Here is a 20,524-nt window from a genome sequence, read left to right on the forward strand (position 1 = left end):
ATTGAGATATCAGTCAATACTGCATTTTCCGTTTTCAGCTAGCAGACAAAACTCGTATATAAACAACGTGGCTTCTCAATATACAATTGCTAAATTGTTATACCACGGAGCTTCACATAATGTCAGAAGAACAAGTAGTTAATATGATGTTCAGCGATGAAAAGGATGGCGATGAACCCGAACTTTCCCTTTCCACTCTAGCCGCCTTGAATGAGTTTCTCTCAGAAAAAAAGGAGAGAGAAGAACGGTTGCGGTTAATTGCAGAGACAGCAGAAAGAAATGACAAAGTCCTTGATGAAGTTGTTTTGGAAGAAGATTGGGTAATAATGAAGCCATTTTTCTAATATTACTGTTAACCTATGTTTTTGGCAAAATATGTTAGCAATTAAGCCAGTTCTGGTATGATGACCACACATCTGTTGTTCTTGCCAATGAAGCTTTGAGATTAGCTGGTACTGAAGGCAGGATTGCATGTATATCTTGTCCAACACTATACAAGGAATTGAGAAAGCTTAAACCAGCATCAGTCAAAGGTACCAGGGTTGCTAATGGGAGCTGTAAATGTAAAGCAGATAAGTGTATTAAAACCGCAATGTTTTTAGCCCAGTTGTTTGAATATGACACACGCTTTAGTGTGTATGGAGATGATTTTACCTTCTATGACTACCGTTCTCCTCTTGAGATACCAAAAGATCTTGGATCATCATTTGAGGTTGTAGTGGCTGATCCACCTTTCCTCAGTGAGGAATGTCTTACTAAAACTGCTCTGACCATGCGATATCTCTCCAAAGGTCCTCTCATCCTTTGCACAGGTATTTTCTTAACATTGTGTTTTAAAAGTGAACTGATCCAGGTTTGTGATGAATTGCAATGATATAGGTAGCATTATGGAAGACTTAGCAGGACGTTTGCTCCAGCTCCGGATGTGTGCATTCCAACCTAAACATCGTAATAATCTTGCCAATGATTTTCGCTGTTATGCGAACTACGACTTTGATTCTGCCACACTGGTTCATGAAACGTCCTGAGACTTAATCTTTTCATATAATTTTCTAACTAATTATTCGGAAACGCGTGGTGTTTCAAGCAAGACCCAAACTGATAATAAAATACGGACGAAGATGACAATTTTGATTGCAAAGTTGCCATTATTTTACAGTTAATTGTTCAGCGATTCCTTAATGCGTGAACTGAAACCATAACGCTTAGAATGCATTTTAACATTCGTTACAGGCAGCAGATACCCAATGCGGTAGAGGTAATATCGAGTGTTCATCTCGAACATCAGCGATGAATTTGGTGCATCACACATATTTTTAGCAGTCATGTGTGTCACGGAAGTGTGAAAAATTGGCTGCTTCCTTATTCGAAAGTAATAATAGATCAATCATTTTTTTCCTTGTCCAGGCTATTGTTAAGAGACTGTTTAACTACAAGTCGCCCAAAATAGTTTTCCTTCGGTACAGGAGAATGGAACGAGCAATTACGCAATTTCTTGAAAAGAGGAACTTGCTCGTCATAGCGTGCTGGAAATGCAAGAATGCGTGATGAAACGAATGAGATTACTGCAAAACTACCTGTTCGCTGGCTCATATCTTCTTGCTGACAAGGCAATTATGCTTGCTACGTTCTTCTGGATGCGCTGGAGTCTATCATCAAGATGCAATTAACTGACAATGTCTGAAAAAGAGTGTATATATAAGAATCCTCTGTTGCTTAGTATCGACACATCTTGAATCCATCGATCGACGAGACAACATGCCATCCCAACTACACGGGTAATATTAACATCTACCAAACTTGTTGTAAAACTAAATTTACATTATAATAATTTGTTTATTCAGAATTATAATAATCGTCATCTTCTCGACCCTTTCGATCGTCCTGTCTCGTCAGCAATTCAATCTGCAACAACGGATGGCATTATTGCCTTATTGGTCGCCGAGGCTTCAGCCTACCTTTAATATTTACCAGCCCCAAGAAAATAACGAATTGATGCACGAATACGCTGACATTCCGTTAGAAAGGCACGTACAAGGCAATCAACGTTTTCTCTTTACTGCGACCTCTTTTTCTAATCCATTCTGGAGAACGATTACGTTTACCATAGCGTCAATGGTGAACATCACAAGTACTCAAAGTTGTATTCCTTCGTCCCTATTCGTTGCTGGCTCGATCAACGTGTCTTGTCGTCGAAAGAAGCGTGGATCAATCATCGATTCCTCGGATGTGCGCGAAGAGAATTCTCAGTTCCCCGTCAATCCTTCGAAACCGCAACAGTAAACAAAAATTAATTTTTCTACAAACTTTGAACCGTTCGTTCATAATAAGAAGTAACATTTGGATAATTACTTTATAGGTTGATGTCAACGGCTATCTCGTCTGTCGAACAATTCACTCGAGAAAATCGCCAATTTCCGGTCATCATAGCTTCGTCTAAAGACGAAGTAACCTTGGATGAAGTATCGCTAGAACGAGAGCAGTGGAGAAAGTCAAAACGATTTCTGAATCAGTTCTTAGTATCGCTAACTGTTTATTCCTATTCACTTTCGACTGTTGTGTCTACTAAAACTATAACACCGGTCTTAGGTAACCTACAACTCTTGTGTCGGCCAAGTGGTTACATTGTTTGCTGATGCAGCCGCACTTACATCTTAATTGATTGTTACAGCTTATCGACTTGTTGATGAATTTATTAATCATGTTAATTGCGACTGACCCTACCACTGTTTAACAATGTGCACAATTCGTTAAAATCTTAAATGGCCTTTATTTGCTTGGTTAGTACATGACTATTGTAGGTGCTGATTAACGAATTCTTTGCAATCAATCTTTTCCTCCAAAACTCGGCAGAGTGCCGAGGTAAATTATGGACGTTGATCGTCAGGTACGTCTGATTTATGGCAGCCGCAAGTGTCTGGAAGAATGTAACAGTTTAGTCATCATTTTACTGCAACCAAAAACGTTTCGCCAATTTGACATAATTACTACATACCACAAGTTTGAAGATTGCCGCCTTCACAGCCTCGAAGATCACACAAATTTTCACCTCTTAAATGCGGCAAAGAAACTCCATTCCAATAGTAAGGATCGTTGTTGGTCATCCATTCTGGAGTGGTACTGCCATTATTTCGCAACCAAACTAAATTATTCCAGCTATCCATATGCCTATCCTGTGATCCTGTATCATGTCAAGTCCATTTTTTTTTTTAGTATTTTCCTCTTTATAAATTGTACTTTGTTCAAACCACACGGCCCTGGTACTACCTGGATTGCGGTAGTCTTCAAAATAGCAGCAAGTACCCGAGCCACCGTCATCGTGGTAAGTTCCCTGACGTAACTTTCCAACATACGCAACGGGATGTGTGGACTCAAACACTTCGTAACGGCCAGGATTACGAGTGTACCAACCTTCGTGCTGGTAGAACGTGACACGATCGACTTGATTGCCATTCAACACCTGCCAAAGTCGATTTTGTTTTAGACTTTTAAACATTACAAATCTCTTTTTGCAAATGTTTTTCAGTTACCTTGACAACGTAACGCCCCCAGTTGACGTCGTCGCCTGGATCCCCTGGTAGCATTGGGCAATCGTCCTTGTAGCCGTAGAAATACCAATAAGAAATGATCAAATCACTGCCACATTGGGCAGCTTCGTAATAAGCCGGTATGCGACCATCTAAAATGCTAATGTAGTCCATGTTGCAAATCTGTAAAAACACAAAACAGTTTACTGTATGTTAAACTATTGAATTCAGGATTCGGTGTTGTACTCTTCCGGTGAAGCCATTTTGACGTAAACTAAAATAATCCTCTGCACTACCCGGAAGGCACTGACCGAGCGTGTCGCCAGTTTTAGAGTCGAAACGGAGACGAGGAGCGTACAAAAGAGCCTCCGAATGGAATTGACTTACTTCATCCGCACATTCTACAGAAAATGGCAAGTATTTAACTTGATTGAAACTACGGGAATTTTTTTAATTCAAACGTCTCACCAGATCCTCTAAAAAAGACCAGGGCAACAGAGAAAACGAAGAATGACTTAATGATCATCGTTAAGAGTCACGAATGAACGCTTTTTGCGAAGCATTCACGACCTTTTATTAGTAACCCCAATCAAGGAAATAAAACTCGGATTGATTTACAACCCTTAGAACCACAACTACAAACGGTCCGCGAATTTATGAAGCGGAATACGGAAGGATTATGAATTAAATTTATTGCTTGATAGCTTGACCCTTTGCTCGTTGAAAACTGATAGGGCAAGTATTTCAAACGGAACGCTCAAATGTCGCAAGAGGCAAAGTGTGTACCAGAAATACGATCCAAAGTTTTCAACGGCCATTACATGTCTTATCTTGACACTCGAAATGTCTAGACTTGTTTGTTTCCGTTGTTGACAACTGAGTGAAGAAATTTGAATGCGTGTTACTTTGCTTTTTGACCCAGAAAAAAAAACAAACACATTTATTGGAAATAATAATTGAACGTGTAATCACTATGCAGTGCGTCCGTGAAAGAGGTATACATCCATTAAAAGCATCCCAGTTCTCTCGAAAATCTGGTTTTTTTGTTTCAATCCATTCGTAAATGGAAAACAATTGTAAATCGATTCTAATCTCTGGATTCGTTCCTAAGTTACAGTATTCGGTCACAGAGTACTCGGTTTTAGCGATAATTTTCACACAGAATCCTTGAATTTTTTTTTGTTTTGTTTTTAACATCTAGAAAGATTTCGACACGATTCTGAAAGAATAATATCTCTTCCGAGTGTCAAAAGGATTTAAATTTTGCTAAGTTGGGGCCATTCATAGACGTCTGGCAGCGCTGATTTGTTGTCATATGAAAAGTCGTACAGCTGGGCTTTAATGAAAGCTTCCTTGTCAGCTGGTTCCGGATAAGTAGACGCTAATCCTGCAATTTCCCGCAAAACACGAAAACAATTAGAAATCAATCAAGTGAAATGCACAAAATTGTTTACTACCGTTCTTGTACGCGTGTTCAGCGATGTAAGCAGCGATAGCAGTTGAGCAATCGCGAATTGTTGCTAGAGGGGGGTAGAGACGGCCTTCAGCCAAATCTTGTTCAGACACTCGACTGGCGAGAGCCTGTGAATGAATTAAAATGTGATTTTTTTTTTTTTTACAGTTGAATTTTTGAAACGAGTCAATAGTACCTCGGCAGCCATAAGGAAAATTTCGTCCTTGATGTGGTGGATGCCTGTCGTGATGACGGCCAATGCCACGCCTGGGAAAATGTAAGCATTATTACCCTGACCAGGGTAGAAAGTCTGTCCATTATGAGTAACGGGCAGGAATGGAGAGCCACTGGCAAAAATGGCTTTTCCCTAAATTGGGAATAGCAAGAAACAATTAAGATTTACTCTTGTGTAACACTCGGCTGTCTGTTACGTCGGTGTATTTGTAGGCATCTTCAGCCGTGCATTCAGCCTTGCTAGTCGGGTTGCTCAGGGCAAAGATAACTGGGCGATCGTTAAAGGAGGCCATATCTTTGATTATTTCAGGTGTGAAGGCTCCACCGATAGCGGCAGCACCGATAAGCACCGAGGGTCTGATTTTCTTGACAGCATCAGCCAAATGTCTCATCGGAGGATGATCCTGAGCAAATTCCTTCTTGTGTCCAGAGATACCTCCTTCAGGTCTGTCTTTGACCAAAAGACCTTTGGAATCGACCAGCCAAATCTTCTTTAACGCTTCTTCATGCGGGACACCTTCTTTCTCGAGGGCCATGACGATCAGCTGAGCAATACCGATTGAAGCCTAATTTCAATTCAAAATAGAATGTAGAAGCAGGTGACCTAAAACTGCGTTCCATAGCTTTAGTTACCTCTCCGGCTCCTTGGAAGAGGAAAGTGTTTTCCGCCAATTTGGTTTTGGTTAGGCGGAGAGAAGCCAACAAACCAGCCACAGCCACCGATGCGGTACCTTGGATATCGTCATTGAAAGTCAGATATTTGTTGCGGTACTTTTCCAGGAAGCGGAAAGCATTGTGGTTGCCGAAATCTTCAAACTGGATCAAAGTGTTTTGACCATAACGGTGTACAACAGCCTGCATAAACTCGTCAATCAATTCGTCGTAAGCATCTCCAGTCACTCTCTTGTGCCTCAATCCGATGTAGAGCGGATCATCCAGCAATTCCTGTTGAATGATAAAATCACAAGTTCTATTTCAGTAAATACATTAATTTAAACAAAAATGAAATACCTGCGTGTTGGTGCCAACGTCCAGAACAATGGGGAGACATTGGTGCGGTTTAATTCCAGCTAACGCGGTGTAAAGGGCCAATTTGCCAACTGGAATGCCCATACCATAAGCTCCTAGATCACCCAGTCCAAGGATGCGTTCGCCATCAGTAACGACAATAGCACGGACATCTTCCTCGGGCCAGTTACGTAACATGCTGTAAATATGACCCTTATCGTGAATAGAGATGAAAAGACCGCGCGGACGGCGATAGATGACACCAAACTTTTGGCAGGCCAAGCCAACAGTTGGGGTGTAAACGATGGGCATCATTTCCTCGACATTCTCGGAAAGAATACGGTAAAACAAGCGCTCGTTACGATCCTGTAAACACGTTCCCATTAGAATTTTAGAAACTTAAAATAACTTGAAAAAAATGGGGGTCACACACCTGCAAGCCCATAAGGTAAATGTATTTGTTTAGATCCTCAGCGTAACGCTTCAGGTTGGTCAAGCAAAGTTCCACCTGCTCTTCTTGGGTCTTGAAACGGGGTGGAATTAGTCCATGGATGCCCAACGCTTGCCTCTCGGCTAGCGTAAACGCCATACCCTATAAAGAAACAGCTGGTTAGTATTGAAATAATGGCAAATGATCTTCTTAGTTTAGAAATTCGATACAGACCTTGTTGAGGCGGGGATCACGGATGTAATCGATACCGCGGACCATTGATGGGCAAACGTTGTCATGATTTCCGCCTTTAAAGTCGCTATGGAAGTAAGTTCGTTGTCCAAGTCGATCCATTGCTTGTTGATGAGTTTTGTCCGTCATGGCCAAATATGATTGCAAAGAGGCTAGAAGTCGAACACCACCAGGCTGATTGCTACAACTGCCGCTACTCAAGTGTCTGAAAAAAAAAAAAAATACGATGCACAAATTTGAATTGGGCACAGTGAACCACAAATATTTCTTATCAACTGACGGATGTGGTTTCAGTAACTGATTTCTTTTCAACAGATTAAAAAGCTATAGGGAAAAAGTTCAACTGCTTTGAACGGGTTGATGTCCAAGGACAGTCTAGAGGTGATGCAAGACAAAGACATACATCAGATACACACAGAGAGACGACGCCTGCGCCGTTAATGCCCTTGGACTCGGGCCCGTTTCGATCCATTTTTTTTTCCCCGACTCTACTCTACACGTGTGTCCATATGAATGCTAAAGATAGCCATTAGAAAAACGGAAACAACAGCGCCACAGCAGGTAGTCGAAGAGACTAGATTTTATCCTGCGACATGAATCGGGCATGACAAGGAAGAGGTGAAAAGGAACGTGAGGAAAATTTTGGTACGGCGATCTGTGACGAAAATCATGATCCTGCCGATCTCAACGAAACCAGTGTCATCTACCGGAGTCTCATGTGATCGCTTGGCAATATCACGAACCAGTTCAAAGCCGAGCTAAACAGCTGACTCCTTTGTGTATAGTTTAAAATAAGCTAATTGAATATGTACAGAAACTCGAAGAAAAATCTCTAGGGCTCTGAGTACTAAACGTTCCTGGTATTGAGCGTAATAATTGCGAGGAAAATATATTGGGAGTTGAGATGACCAGTTTAGGGGAATTCTAAGAATAACTTACGTGAGGGTCCGGAGAGGAAGACTAAACATCACGACTCGATTGATTTTAAAACTGCGAGTCTAAATACTGAAACTGAAAATCAAACCCTTTTCCACGAAACACACACAATTTACAGCTGGGATCTATTGCACCCGGCGAGCCGTTTGCTTCTCACGGTCCTAACTGACCGTTGAGGTGAGTAAAATGAAATTTCTCGAGTTGTGTCTGTGGATTATCGGGAAAAGTAGCGAGTAGCTCAAACGGTGAAAGGGATAAAGAAGGCGGAGCAAAATGGCCGAACTTGGCGCGCAGTCGCAAGGATCCCGCCATACCTCCAAATTTTCTTTCTTTAGCAGACGAACAAAACCAGGCGAGGCTGTGCAAATTTTTTGGGTGGCGGCAGCACAACGTCCACGCCGCGAAGAAACTCATTTGTTTCATTTTACCTGCTCTTTTAAGACGATGAACTATATGAACAAAACACCTGAATTGTGAATCTGAACAAGATCGAGATAACTGCAAACCTCCAAACTAGATTTCCTTTCAAAACGAATGGCATAGAAGAAAAACGTTGATGAGGCAACGTGTGTATAGAAGGTTTTATGAGAAAGGTGATGGATGCCCTTTGAGACTTGTAGATGGGGCGTGTTTAGTGGCACAGAAACGCGTGACTTTCGTGACGTCAGAGACGAGCCTCCTCTTCCGAAATTAGGATACCCTGGGAGTGGTTGTGAATTCCAAACTTTTCAGCGGAAAAAGAAAATGTCGGGTACCCAGTTCTTCCTCCCTCGCAGTGGCCCGAAAGCAGAAAAACAAAACAAATTAGGATGCCGAACGATGTTAGAACGGCCCTATTCGTCTGTAGTGGGTAAGTCCGCCATTTTGAATACGTTTATTGTGTTGTCTCGTGTGTGTGTGTCTTCGTGTGAGAGTCTTTTGATCGAAACGGGTTTACTCACAGCGTGAATTGGATGTGACACAATTGAATGACGATGAGACTCTGCAGCAAGCAGATCACGATCAAAAGGCTCTTTAAATTAACAGGCCAGAACATTCGGTCCCTCTAGTGACACTCTTTTTATAGCGAATACTGTAGAGTACGATCTTCTTTTTTTTTTTCTTCCCCAAAATGCTTGAAATTTTTTCCTACTAGAGCATCTGCTGCCCTTACGTAATGCGTACCATTAATTTTTGATTCGGGAGTAGGTAATTGGGTTACCCGCTAGGTGGCAGAACGTTCCACTTTCTCTTTTTAAAAAATCCGTCTTTTTTTTTGGTTTTTAAATCGAATACGTCCAGTTGGTGGTGTCGATCAACGAACGAAAACTTAATAAAAAGATACCTTTTTTTCACCCTTATGTAAATAAGCCAGGATACTCCCCACGTCCCTAGAAATTGTGGGGCCGAGATTTTGATTTTAGCGAAGCGTTGCTACCTTCATGTTCAAACAAAATGATTTAAAAAGGAACATTTAGCCTTCGGCTAAAATGAAATATTGACGTTAGGGAAACCCCCCTAAGCAATCAACTCGTCTGATTGCTGTCTTATGATCTAATCAGTGTGTCTTGATTGAACCATTCGAATTGGCGAGCGATCGATCGTCGGACGGGGGTGGGGGGGGGGCAGAGATGGCAACAAATAAAACCCAATAAAAAAATAGAAAGATAAAAAAATGTTGTGACTTACGGTAGAGGTGACGATGTCTGATGTTTAATGCAACCGTAGCAAGTGGCAACTGAGACTGTGCTGCCCATGTCCGTCGATGTTGTGCTCGAGGATCCGCCGGCTGGCACAAACCACTTCAGAAAGTTGTGGACCAGCTACTACAACTTTTTTCATTTTCTATCCAGTGCTTTTTAAGGTCCAATAATAAGGCCAACGTTTCTAGCTGCAAATCAGTCATCCGTGCAACATCAATAAATGATTATCTCCTTTTTTTTTTTTTTTTATTTTTAAATAAAAGAAAAGCTGAAAATTGGTGTGATGCCATTGCGGAAGCGAAGGGAAACATTTTTGTTTTTTTAATATTCAATTGGGAATGGGGAAAATGTCTTTGCGAGTGGCTAATAATTATGTGCGATCGTAGATCACGAACTGTCTCTGATTATCAGAGCGTGACGGAAGATGGTAAAACAAAAAAAAAAACAAAAACGGTGTAGAAAATAGTTTTTTTTTTTGTGGGCCATTTTTGTTAAAGAGCCTCAAGCGGAAAGGGGAACGCACACATCACGTTCATCGTAAAGCTCATTAGCGACATTTTTTAGTTTAAAAGGTTTCTCTTTTTTTTTAACACGATTTTTTGCCTCTCGAATTTTTTCTGAAATATTTTGGTTACGCAATTTTGGGTCCGTGTGTGTGTTGGCGGTGGAAATCAAGTGCGGCTTTTTAATCGGCTCGTGTAATCAAATGCGGAATTGAACTGCTCTTTTTTGATCATTGAATTTACACGTTGTTTTGTAAACAATTTTTATTTTCTTGTGGGCGGGGGAGGTTTGTGAGAGGATGCCGTTAAAGGGAAAGATTGAAAAGGGAATGATTTTGAGAAAGGCATTTTGGACGTGAGTAAAGCGCATCTCTCGAATTTGCCTAAATCTCTGCTCCGCTGAGAAGTGATCAACATATCGATTGACGTGTCGATCGATGAAAGATGTTGGGTCCTTTCCAGTATCTTTTGTTCAATCCATTTTCAGTCTCCTTTTTCTTGTTTGTTTCCCACGTTCGACGGAGATTGAAATAGGCGCCATCACGCAGTCAACTCAAATCCCGTTTCGATTCCTTTTCACCAGTTTTTTTTCTGTGAAACACATCCACTCGGTGAGAGGTGGAAGAAATAAGCAACGGTTGCCCCCTTCGTTTTTCGCATTGATTTCTTCTATTCTTAATACATGACGTCGATTGTCTTCCTTGCCCGCAAATAACACGAAAGAAAAAAGGGGTAGGGGGGGATTCAAACAAGAGAAGGACAAAGATCTTGATAAATATTGAGAAGCAAAAGAACTTTGAGGGGTGGGCTTCTTGCTACGCACAACTGTCGAGTGTCTATTTGAAGAGTAAGCGAGAGCAGCGTTGCCACTCGTCCACCCACACGACTCTCCGTATTAGAATTTTTCTGCGATTTTCGCTACATTTTTTAATTGAATTGGAATTTTTTGATTTGTTTAGCGTGTGTCTGATGCACTTTGATGTCAGGTGCACGGGGTGTGTGGCTCGTTTTCGATTGTCTGTTAGCAATGATCGTGTTGATAGAACATGACCTGTCTATTGTGATTTGATTAACTATGGCCGATGACTTATTGACCCGGCGATATGTTCAACCCAATTTTGGTTGGGTTGGGTTGGAGGGTTTCGAGGGCGACAGTTTCACGTACATCCGAGTCACGTACGAATTTGTTACGGAGACTCGCACATCTTTTTTGGGAAAACAAAAAACAAAAAAATGTTTTGACTTTGTCGCTTATCACCGGGATACCGGAAAAATAATAGGGGGATATTGCTTTCCTTTCGTCAATTATTTAAGTTTGAAAAGCGGGAACCGACATATGGTCTGATATGTAAATAAACATAGGGAATCCGCCGAGCGTGAAAAACAAAAATGGAGTAGCGCGTAGGATCAACGTGGAACTGAACGAGGGACCAAGTTGTTGAATAATCGATGAATGTCATTTTTTTCTTTTCCGAACATCGGCCTTTTTCCAGGTCTCTTATCTTATTCATATTTTTTATTTTTTTTTTTATTTTTTACACGGAAGGGGGGAGGGGAAGATTTTTATTTTTTCGTGAGCGCGATCGATGTCGTGAACGAAAAATTGTGCCATTTCACTCAACATCTAAAAAGAAAGAAAAAGTATCAAGCGAGGCGATTTTCTTCTTCCAGTTGAGTCGCTTTTTCCTTTCGAACGTCAAACGAGAAGCAGTTCGTAGGTGCTGATTCGTTCGTGATGGACTGGTCATGCAAAGAAATGGCTGACGATCGATTCACGAGCCTCACGGCGTTTAACTTACAAGACAGATTTGACGGAAGAAAAAATGGCCGTTTTATTAAAATTATTTTCATTTTTAAAAGAAGAATTTTTTTTTTTAACTTATTTTCCAGCGTTTTTTTTTTCTTCAGTTGTTTGGATCATCCTCTGCCTTTTTCACGCCAATAATCCAAGATTTTTTTTTTATGAGCACGCAGAAAAAAAAAAAAGAAAAAGCTGATGCCCAAAAACTCTTGGCGACGCTTTCGGGATCGATTATCGTTTGTGTGCCGGGCACAACATACGACACAACGTTAAAAAAATTAAAAAAAAAGGACAAGTTGGGTCGATGGGAACAATCTTTTCTTTAAATGAAGCATCGCGTTTTATCGTCGGATTTATTCAGAATTTCTCCCCGTTTTTTTTTTCGTTCGTTTTTCCTGTCCATCCATCACGTGATTGAGAAAGACAAGAAGAAAAAAAAAATTATTATTTTTTTTTTTGAAAAAGCTTTTGCGTGTCTTCCACTTTTCAGTCAGGGGCCGCTGATCATATTTCATTCAAACTTGCCCATATCTAAAATTTTTCTTTTCTTTTCTTAAGCTAGAGGTAGTTAAGGTCGAGTCGAGTAGCTTAAAAAAGAACGAGATTTAAATCATCGTGAAGAAAGGGATTAGTAGATGGGCAAACACAACTTTCTCAATGTTTTCTTTAATGAAATGTTCCGAGTTAAACCCGTTAGGCTGCGTACACGTAATTTTATGGTCACCATTTTTTCTTTTTTGCTGACGTGATTCTAGACAGTGTGTGTGTGTGGTCATTATGCAGGTATAGCGTAGAGGACCAGTGAGAAAACAAGTTCCTTTTCCCCCCACACGTCTAATAAAAAACAAAACAATTTTTTTTTTCCTAACGATTCCTCGTTATTATTTTTTCAAAACTATGCGCATGGCGTTATAAAAAAAAAACTCGTGCCACCTATGTGTCGGCTTCACGTTCCCGTGCCACCTAAAAAAAAAAAAATGCGCGTTATAGATGTAACATTCTCTGGGTGGCATTTTTCTTTTTTCTTCTTTCGAATCTTGACAAGAAAAGCGTCGAAATCGATTGTCGTCGTTCGTTCATCCAATTGGTAATCCTGTCTGCGTCACACCCTTTTTTCCCAGTTTGCGGGAAGTAAGGGCGAATCGTCAACGACGCATATCTTTGCCAGATTTCCTCCCGAAAAAGAGAGAAAAAAAAAATTGAAATTTTCTTTTGATGTGTCGGGAAGAGTTCCTTTTCTAATACACTACCACAGAATTGTGTCTTTCCTTCTGAGACATGCATGTCGGGAGGAGGGGGGGTGTTTAGAAAATTGTAAGTCAGCTGGTAGATGTTTTGTTATGTCTGCTCCAGTTGACTCCGCCATATCTCACTCACAGACCGAAAACTTACATGTATTGAGAAAGCTGCTGTAACGTTTAGTTCCCTGTTTTTGTATGTGTGTGTGTGTGTGTGTGTGTGGTGAATGATGTGCCAGGTCCCGTTCAGCGCGGAAGAGGAGGGGAAACACAGCGATGCGCATTCATTTTGTTGATTGCTGTTAACTTCAAACCATTTTTTTTTTTTTTAAAGAATGGAAATGTTTTAGACGATTTTTATTGAACAAGAAGTGATTGAAAAATTGGGAATAAAAAAAAAAAAGAATTAAATTGTGTGTAGGAGATTATGTGAGGGGCGGAGGCGCGCTCCCTTTTGCGCGTGTTTATACGGTGGAGGTGGAAAGGGGGGGGTGAGAGAGAAAAAATTGGGTAGGAGGGAAAACAAACGGCGCGTCGGCAGACGCCAGTCGATCACGGCGCTCTGCACCGGTCAGACGTGCGATACCATTCGCCTACGTCTTTTTTTTTCCTTTTTTTTTTTTACCCCTTTTATTCTAAAGAGGAACACCTTTTCGTGTCATGTGATCAGTGAAAGTGTTTTCCTGCTTTTCAATTTTGTCATCGTGAAAGGTGCGGTTTAAAAACAAAAACAAACTGTGATTCAATTTCTCTCCATCGTCAAAAACATTTTTCAACATTTTCTCTCCATCGATACGAAATTTAATAAAATTAAAATGCCAGACAAAAAGGTGAGTTCCTATATTTAATTTTATTTTTATTTTTCACTTGAAAGCCAAAAAAAAAAAGGAAAAAAAAATGTGAGGTCCATCCGGGACGATCGGCAAAGTTCTTGACGACGGCCAAAAGGCTATTAGAGAGTTACTGTGTAGCTAAAGTATATCTCTCTCTCTATATATATAAAAAAGGGACGTATAAGCGAATGATAATAATAATAAGGGAAAGAAAGAGAGAGAAAAAAAAGAGGTCGAGTGGATAGCAACGAGGGTGTATTTTAAAAAAGAAAGAGATAGTAAGGAGAGCGGGTATTTAGCGGAAGGGAGGCGATAGATACAGATAGGTTCTATTAAGCCGACCATCTTCCCACCCACACTACCGGTCTTTATCCTTCCGTCTAGTGGCATCCATTCCCGAACTGTCACATTTTTCTATCGTTTCTCGATAGTTATCTTCTTCTGCTCGTTGTGGGGGGCACCCGTTTCCATCATAGGGTGTGTCCAATCCACTCACGTAATTTCACAACATTGTCGTTAAGTCGCCCGTTGCACATATTTGATAGCCTCGCCTATGAATGTCATTTCATTTGAATTCTACCGACACACACACACACACACAAAATTGGACAAATCAAGATCTTTTTTTTTTTCTTTTTCTTTTTGGGGAAGTCGATGATCACCAGCAACTCTTTAGATGTGACGAGGGGAAAGAGAAAGAAAAAAAAAAAATGTCTGCGTGATAAAGCACGTCGGGCATCCCTTGAAACATCGAGATAAGGTCCGGGTTATAGAATTATCACACCCACCATTTCTTCTTTTTGAATGTCAGTTTTGATGTCGTGTTGAGATTTTGTTTCTGCTTCCACCCCCTACAAACGAAACAAATCAAAAACTCGATGAGGAATGTATTGGCAATGCTGGACGATTGTTCCCGCGGGATTCCTGTTACAAAAAAAGAGTGTGGGGGGGGTGATTCCGCCTAACGTCAAAAAGAAAAAAGTTTGATTCTTTTTATTGTGCGTTGTTTGCCTTTTTCCTCCCTTCCCCATTGGTGTTTCACGTTCTGCACGAAACTTTTGACACGCCGATAATTGGTTGTCGTGTTCCATTTTCCAGTTTTATTTCCATTTCAATTTTGTTTTGGAATTTATTTTATTTTTTTTCCTTTCGCCGATTGTTTGTTTTCGTTGCTATAAATAAAAGTGGATGATGCAAACTGTTCTCTTGTGCAGTTGACACGAACCCTTACAAAGAGGAGCAAATGCGCTTGGGTCCCGCCGTCGGTCGCTGCTATCGGCAGATGTTGGGCCACTTGTCATCGCTCTAATATTGTCCCACCTCTTTATTTTATTTATTTATTTTGTTATTTTTATTTTTATTTTTTCTTGCGGTGTGTTTGTGACACACTCTGTGGGACGTGCCATAGCCAAATGGACAGCCGATCTGAGTTCCCTCTCAATTTTCACGTTGTTGTTTCACTTTGAAATCGTGAAATGTCGTCAAAAGAGCGACGTGCCAACATGTCGCGCACCGGCATTCACAACCTAATAGACTCGATGCAATTCAAAAATCGAAGAGCAATCAATATGACACGAGCCCTTTTTTTATACGTCCTTGTTGTTCGACGTCTTTCTTATTATTCGTTCAAGTTTGCTAATCTTCTAAAGGAATGCAGACATAGAAAAGGTGTCACTTGCCGGGAAGAATTTCTTTGAAAGTGAAGCGAGGCGAGACAAATGGCAATCCATTCCAGCGTGAAAAGGAGCTAAAAACAAATGCAGACAACTGGAATTTTGTTTTTTTTGTGTGTTTTGTTTGAACCTGTAGGGTCATCACGCTCGAACGCGTGAAATATTCAAAAGGCGCACATTTTTCTCGTGTTTTCCGGCTTCTTTGATTTATTTATTTGTTTGTTTAAAGATATTTTTGGATTCCGGTTCCCGAAAAGGCGCGACAGGAATCAGGGCGGGGCTGGTTGGGTTGACATTGCCCGGCAGGAACTCGATAAAGTTAAAAAGGCGGAAGCGATAGGTTTGGGGTTGGTAGACAGGTAGACATTCATCATCAGGTTTTCGTGTTGTACGGAACAACGCCACTAAAAATAAATAATGCGCATTCGTCCATCCGTCATGGCAACGTTGAAAGCGACGGCCGTCAACTGGACCATATGCGACGATTTCTTCCGTTTCCAGTCGGAAAAAAAAAAAATAAATAAATAAAAAATGGTTCCGGAAAAGAAGAAGAAAAATGTTGTATCGTTGCTCGATTAAACACATCATGCAACGGTGTATCTATTTTTTTTTTTGGACCATTTTCAAAAACAAAAAACAAAATCTTTATTTGATTGAAGTAAATGACATTTAAAACTAAGAAAAAGCTCGATCGTTATTTGTTTGCGCTGCGCTGGACATCATTGGCCGGCTAGTTAGCTGGAACGGCGGAAACTCCCATTTTAAAAAATCCCCTCCCTCTTTTTCGTTTGCGATCCAACTAGAGAAAGTAGAGATCGCTCGACGTACTGATGCGACAATTTCAATTCGGCAACGCTGTACAGCTTCCAAAGAATTTTTGAATTATTCAAAACTAACGCAGCAGCCAAAATGTCAAACAGTTTTGTTTCTGACAAAAGCAGATCGATACGAATGGCTACTTAAAAAAAACAAACAAAAACAAAACAATGGCCAATCAAGAGGGGAATTATCTTTTATTACAACACTGTCCTAGTTGCGTCCCCCCCCCCCTATGGAATCGTGAATTTGGCGTTTGTATCGACTGCTGCGTTTTTATGTATGCACATTTTCCAACATTGCGCTGATACACACACAAGAGAGTAAAAAAAAAAATATAAAAGAAAAGTCCGTGGCGCGTTCGCCAAAAGGTGCACGCGGGCCGTGCAATAATGTCGTTTCCGCACGCAAAGACGGTGAACAAAACTAAAAAAATAAAAATAAAGGGAAATGTCTCTTGCATTCTTTTATGCGTGCGCGTACCTGCACTGGCGAATCGATCGGTCCTCATCAAAAGTGAAATGTCTGGCATTATAGGGCGCCCGCTGTACGCACATTGTGGTTCACACTCGGCTGTCTAGAACAACAATCGGAATGGGTACAATAAAATCTCTTATTATTATTATTATTATTATTATTATTATTTTTTAAAAATATATGGAACAGAACAGAAATTTGAAAGGTTTTCTTTTCGAAACGCTAATTATGTAAATGACGTGCATGTCGGGTAGTTTGGGAGATCGCGTTTGAAACACATTCACTGGCTGTTGTTGAGTATTAATTTGAGACATTCCGCGTGCTGCCAACGATGTTATTTTCTTAATTGAATATGTATATCGTTGAAGAGCTTCTGTTTTTTTCTTCTTTGAAATTAATCCGAGGACGGGATTCCATTTGTACAGCAGGTTCAATTTCGTAGCGGTTCGTTGAATTTGGTCCTAATTAGCCCTTTTTTTTTCTTTTCAGAAAATTGAATTAATTTATTTTTCTTTTAAAAATAGATGATGGAGTTTGCAATCGAACGCGGCACTCCGCCGTGGCGTTATCACATGTGGACGGCATTTGCTGCACTGGTTCTACCTTTCCTAGTCGGAGTGGGTGGGGCAATTATTCATCCAGGTGAAATCAACTTTTTACAATTTACTTTTGCACCCTCAAAGCATTTGCGTGTGTAAAGCAATGCCAGTTTTATTTTTAATTTTTTTTTTAATATTGATTAACTTTAATTTTTTTTTTATAAAAAAAAATAATATTCTTTCGACTTGTGCCGAGACGGGGAAAGAAAGAAAGACACAACTTTTATAACGAGACGTCTTGTTAAATTTCACAAGTTGAAACGGCATGGTCGACTTCTTGTGCGCCTCCAGTCAAAACTTACAAGTAGAGGATGGGTGTGCCTTTGTTTGAATTGAAAGAAAAGAAAAAGAAAAAAATTTTAACTCTTTGTGATAGGAAATAGCAGTGACCAATTAAAATAGAATCAAAGAAAACTAAAAAAAAAAAAAAAAAAATGAAATTGTTCTTTTGAAAGGTTGCGAATGTGTCGAGTATAGCAGCACATTTGGCCAGCCGTTCGGTCAGTTCACTAGTCCGGATTTCCCGAAACCTTACGACCCGGGTATTGGCTGCGTCCTCTATACGTTCACGGCGCCAGTTGCATCCGCATCCGGCCCCGCCATTTCGTGGATCGTCGAATTGACCATCACCAATCTCAACTTACCGCCAACATCCACGTAAGTTCATTTACGGGCCCCTATTTCGTCTTTTCATTCCGTCCGTCCCGTTGCCAACAGGGAATCTCTCACTTGAAATATCGCATTGAAAGTTGGAATTTTCTTTTTGTGGCTAAAAACACATCAAAGGCGGATGTGACGATTCCAACCGAAAACGTGAAAACAAAACAAAGGAGGAGGGGGGGTTGGGATGAAAAGAGGATTGTAACACTAAGTCTGCGTATCGATCGACGTGCAAAAGTCGTGTCGCAATTTTCCCTCCACGTATGTCGTACGTCACACGATTCAACGAACTTTGTCGTCTGCGATTGTCCGCTCTAGCGCACCGCCGCTACCGCCTCCCTTTTCGTGTGCACCACTTGACGCCCCCCCCCCACCCCATAATAGTCAAAGCGTCTTTCGGAACTAGTCGCTTTCATCTCTTCTTTTTTTTTTTCATTATTGTTCCATCATCTTGAAAATGATCTTCCTCTTCGCTTTTTTTTTTTTTTTACATGGGCCGGCCGACACTCTTATCTTGGTCCGCTTGGTTAGTTTCTATATACTTTTGTGAATTGGGCCCTGTTTTCTCCATCCACCTCCTCCTACCCCCTAGCCCACGCGCGTAATAATGAGCTATCATAGTCTAAAAGTCACACACACACACACACACATACATTGGTAATCTAGTCCCTATTGTGTGTGTGTGTGTGAGTACAAGTTGCTGGTGCGCGCGTGCCGTTTGTATTATCCCAGCTTCGCCATCGTACAATGGACGACGTGCCATCGTAATAAGTGACGTGTTTTTTATTTTTTTAAAGCACTCCATCATCGACATTGATCAATTCAAATTTAGAAGAAATAAAAATAAAGGAGGGGTTTATAGGGCATGCTAATAGATTCAGATTGGTGACCTTTCAGATAAATTTAAGAAAGAAAAGAAAAATAGATCCGTCTTGTGCGTGATGTCTACTCGTATGTCGTGTAATTCGTCTGGCCTGTTTCCAGTTCAGACCCCCCCCCCCTTCCTTTTGTGTGTGTGTGTGTTCACATCGGGAAGGGCTGTATGAGATTTATAGGCAGGGCAGTTTACTCCGTTGTGGTCTGAAAAACATCATCATTTGTCGTGGCATAATGGCCCGTGTCTGTCAATAGTTTCACCCTCCTCTCTTCGACGTATCTCGTAGATTAGGTCTTCTTTTTTCTTTTATATTAAAAAAGGGGAAAAAAAAAAAGGTGGGGGGAGGAGGGACGCTTTTGAGATGATTGGGCACAGACATGCAAAAAGACGAAACGGTCAGTCGATCAGGAACTCATTTGCAGTTTTGAGAAAAGAAATCGAAGCAATTGATTGTTTCCCCCTCCACCGTTGTTTTCCTTTTGGCTCTTTTCCTTATAGCTTCCGCACGCCAGTTGAGGAAGAACTTGAAGCCATTACCATCTGTTTCTATGTACCGATGCAGATGGGGAAAAGAAGAGCGGCGTGCAGTAGTTTGAATGCGAACCAAAAATAAGAAAAAAAAGACTCTCAATGGCAGTGGGCGTTGAAACCCGCCCTTTTTTTTTCTTCTTGCTTTCCTTCGATGAGATTGTGCGCCTCTCGTGAGGTCGTTCCTCGTCGCTCCTCGATCGATACGGCAAATCACGGGCATTTTCTCTTTAGACACGACGACGACGACTTGCCTTAACGAAAATTTTCTCTTTTTGTCGTCTGCTTTTATGACTAGATTTGTGTGTGTGTGTGTCTAGAACCGGTAAGAGCCATTTGTCTCTATGAAAAGCGGGGGTAGGGGTAGGGTCCTCATCTTCGAATAAGAGACAGAAAATTGGGCAGAGCAAAAATAAATAGAGAAAAACTGTTTTTTTCTTACTTATTTGTGTGTGTGCATCGCTTCTTAATGATTGGCTCTTGTCTACTGCTACGCTCTATGATAAGGCGATTCTTTCTATTTTCAATAGGTTCGAGTTGAGTTGTTTTTTTTGTCTTTGATCAACAAGAGAAATTCGGCAAGAGATCAAGAAAAAGGATGTTATTATTTGTATGGGTGTAATTGTGTTCCCGTTGTTTGGGCCTTGGCGCAACGACAAAAGGCTTCATCTCTTGCCATAACGTTTGAATCTGCAATCATTTGATTCTTTTATTTTGTTGTTGTTTTGTTTGTTCAATAAGCGCGAATTCGTTTGGACTAATGGAGCGGCCCGTGTTGAATTCTTGCGCATGTCGGTCAAACTGTCGTCAATTCTTTTTGTGGTCGATCGATGTCAAAGGCAAACAGAAAAAGAGGCGATCGAGAACAAACAAAACATCGGCGTATAATAATATGGCGCCAATCCAAATCCAATTTGAATGATGGCAGCCACACAAGAAAGAAGGAAATCTCTCTTTTCGGTAAAGTACATAACACAGATAGACGGACAAAGATGAA

At 40.8% G+C, this 20,524-nt stretch overlaps 5 protein-coding genes across 12 annotated transcripts in view; 3 read left to right on the forward strand and 2 right to left on the reverse strand.

The window, feature by feature from the left end:
* The first annotated feature begins 25 nt into the window (after nucleotides 1-25).
* On the forward strand, nucleotides 26-1,128 carry LOC116921377 (EEF1A lysine methyltransferase 1). The gene is made up of 4 exons (XM_032927655.2): nucleotides 26-320; nucleotides 383-533; nucleotides 603-812; nucleotides 880-1,128. Exons 1-4 carry the CDS (start codon nucleotides 120-122, stop codon nucleotides 1,026-1,028), a joined length of 711 nt encoding a protein of 236 aa, XP_032783546.2. The 5' UTR covers nucleotides 26-119; the 3' UTR covers nucleotides 1,029-1,128.
* LOC116921376 lies at nucleotides 1,025-2,816 on the forward strand. Of its 3 annotated transcripts, none has more exons than XM_045171659.1 (4): nucleotides 1,025-1,158; nucleotides 1,234-1,778; nucleotides 1,845-2,279; nucleotides 2,360-2,816. In XM_045171659.1, the coding sequence occupies exons 2-4, from the start codon at nucleotides 1,759-1,761 to the stop codon at nucleotides 2,634-2,636; spliced, it is 732 nt and encodes a 243-aa protein (XP_045027594.1). In that variant the 5' UTR covers nucleotides 1,025-1,158; nucleotides 1,234-1,758; the 3' UTR covers nucleotides 2,637-2,816. The 3 variants fall into 3 exon arrangements, with proteins under 3 accessions (XP_045027594.1, XP_045027595.1, XP_045027593.1); XM_045171660.1 differs by lacking the exon at nucleotides 1,025-1,158 and having other exon boundaries at nucleotides 1,234-1,372; nucleotides 1,451-1,778; XM_045171658.1 differs by lacking the exon at nucleotides 1,025-1,158 and having other exon boundaries at nucleotides 1,238-1,372; nucleotides 1,438-1,778.
* On the reverse strand, nucleotides 2,751-4,157 carry LOC116934053. Its single transcript, XM_045171656.1, has 6 exons — nucleotides 3,996-4,157; nucleotides 3,774-3,928; nucleotides 3,531-3,710; nucleotides 3,268-3,460; nucleotides 2,996-3,181; nucleotides 2,751-2,917 (listed from the first exon to the last, which is right to left on the reverse strand). The coding sequence occupies exons 1-6, from the start codon at nucleotides 4,051-4,053 to the stop codon at nucleotides 2,868-2,870; spliced, it is 822 nt and encodes a 273-aa protein (XP_045027591.1). The 5' UTR covers nucleotides 4,054-4,157; the 3' UTR covers nucleotides 2,751-2,867.
* A 309-nt stretch (nucleotides 4,158-4,466) lies between these two features.
* LOC116921367 (NADP-dependent malic enzyme) lies at nucleotides 4,467-9,627 on the reverse strand. Of its 5 annotated transcripts, none has more exons than XM_032927640.2 (9): nucleotides 9,509-9,627; nucleotides 6,887-7,109; nucleotides 6,656-6,814; nucleotides 6,226-6,588; nucleotides 5,848-6,159; nucleotides 5,412-5,780; nucleotides 5,177-5,347; nucleotides 4,985-5,108; nucleotides 4,467-4,914 (listed from the first exon to the last, which is right to left on the reverse strand). In XM_032927640.2, exons 1-9 carry the CDS (start codon nucleotides 9,574-9,576, stop codon nucleotides 4,784-4,786), a joined length of 1,920 nt encoding a protein of 639 aa, XP_032783531.2. In that variant the 5' UTR covers nucleotides 9,577-9,627; the 3' UTR covers nucleotides 4,467-4,783. The 5 variants fall into 5 exon arrangements, with proteins under 5 accessions (XP_032783531.2, XP_045027583.1, XP_045027584.1 ...); XM_045171648.1 differs by lacking the exon at nucleotides 9,509-9,627 and adding an exon at nucleotides 8,782-8,937; XM_045171649.1 differs by lacking the exon at nucleotides 9,509-9,627 and adding an exon at nucleotides 8,347-8,396.
* The window catches only part of LOC116921366 (cubilin), a 33,721-nt gene continuing 21,629 nt past the window's right edge, over nucleotides 8,433-20,524 (forward strand). The window contains exons 1-3 of one of the 2 annotated variants that reach the window (XM_045171647.1): nucleotides 8,433-8,690; nucleotides 17,388-17,505; nucleotides 17,918-18,119. In XM_045171647.1, the coding sequence (XP_045027582.1) occupies nucleotides 17,388-17,505; nucleotides 17,918-18,119 (320 nt within the window). In that variant the 5' untranslated portion in view covers nucleotides 8,433-8,690. Of the gene's footprint in view, nucleotides 8,691-13,598; nucleotides 13,895-17,387; nucleotides 17,506-17,917; nucleotides 18,120-20,524 lie in introns of those variants that run through there. The other variant, XM_032927639.2, reaches the window with a different exon arrangement.

Source organism: Daphnia magna, linkage group LG4 (genome assembly GCF_020631705.1).
Source record: "Daphnia magna isolate NIES linkage group LG4, ASM2063170v1.1, whole genome shotgun sequence".
NCBI classification, from domain to species: Eukaryota; Metazoa; Arthropoda; class Branchiopoda; order Diplostraca; family Daphniidae; genus Daphnia; species Daphnia magna.

Excerpts from the sequence above, each read along its gene's own strand:
- LOC116921377 (XM_032927655.2), top strand. The coding sequence starts at position 120 with ATGTCAGAAGAACAAGTAGTTAATATGATGTTCAGCGATGAAAAGGAT. Across the intron at positions 321-382 it reads TTGTTTTGGAAGAAGATTGG|CAATTAAGCCAGTTCTGGTA; the intron begins GTAATAATGAAG and ends AAAATATGTTAG. Across the intron at positions 534-602 it reads TAAACCAGCATCAGTCAAAG|CCCAGTTGTTTGAATATGAC; the intron begins GTACCAGGGTTG and ends CAATGTTTTTAG.
- LOC116921376 (XM_045171659.1), top strand. The coding sequence starts at position 1,759 with ATGCCATCCCAACTACACGG. Across the intron at positions 1,779-1,844 it reads ATGCCATCCCAACTACACGG|AATTATAATAATCGTCATCT; the intron begins GTAATATTAACA and ends TTGTTTATTCAG. Across the intron at positions 2,280-2,359 it reads AATCCTTCGAAACCGCAACA|GTTGATGTCAACGGCTATCT; the intron begins GTAAACAAAAAT and ends ATTACTTTATAG.
- LOC116934053 (XM_045171656.1), bottom strand. The coding sequence starts at position 4,053 with ATGATCATTAAGTCATTCTTCGTTTTCTCTGTTGCCCTGGTCTTTTTT. Across the intron at positions 3,711-3,773 it reads AAAATGGCTTCACCGGAAGA|ATTTGCAACATGGACTACAT; the intron begins GTACAACACCGA and ends GTGTTTTTACAG. Across the intron at positions 2,918-2,995 it reads CGGCAATCTTCAAACTTGTG|ACACTTGCGGCTGCCATAAA; the intron begins GTATGTAGTAAT and ends ACATTCTTCCAG.
- LOC116921367 (XM_045171648.1), bottom strand. The coding sequence starts at position 8,876 with ATGTTCTGGCCTGTTAATTTAAAGAGCCTTTTGATCGTGATCTGCTTG. Across the intron at positions 6,589-6,655 it reads TTTACCTTATGGGCTTGCAG|GATCGTAACGAGCGCTTGTT; the intron begins GTGTGTGACCCC and ends ACGTGTTTACAG. Across the intron at positions 5,109-5,176 it reads TTTTCCTTATGGCTGCCGAG|GCTCTCGCCAGTCGAGTGTC; the intron begins GTACTATTGACT and ends ATTCATTCACAG.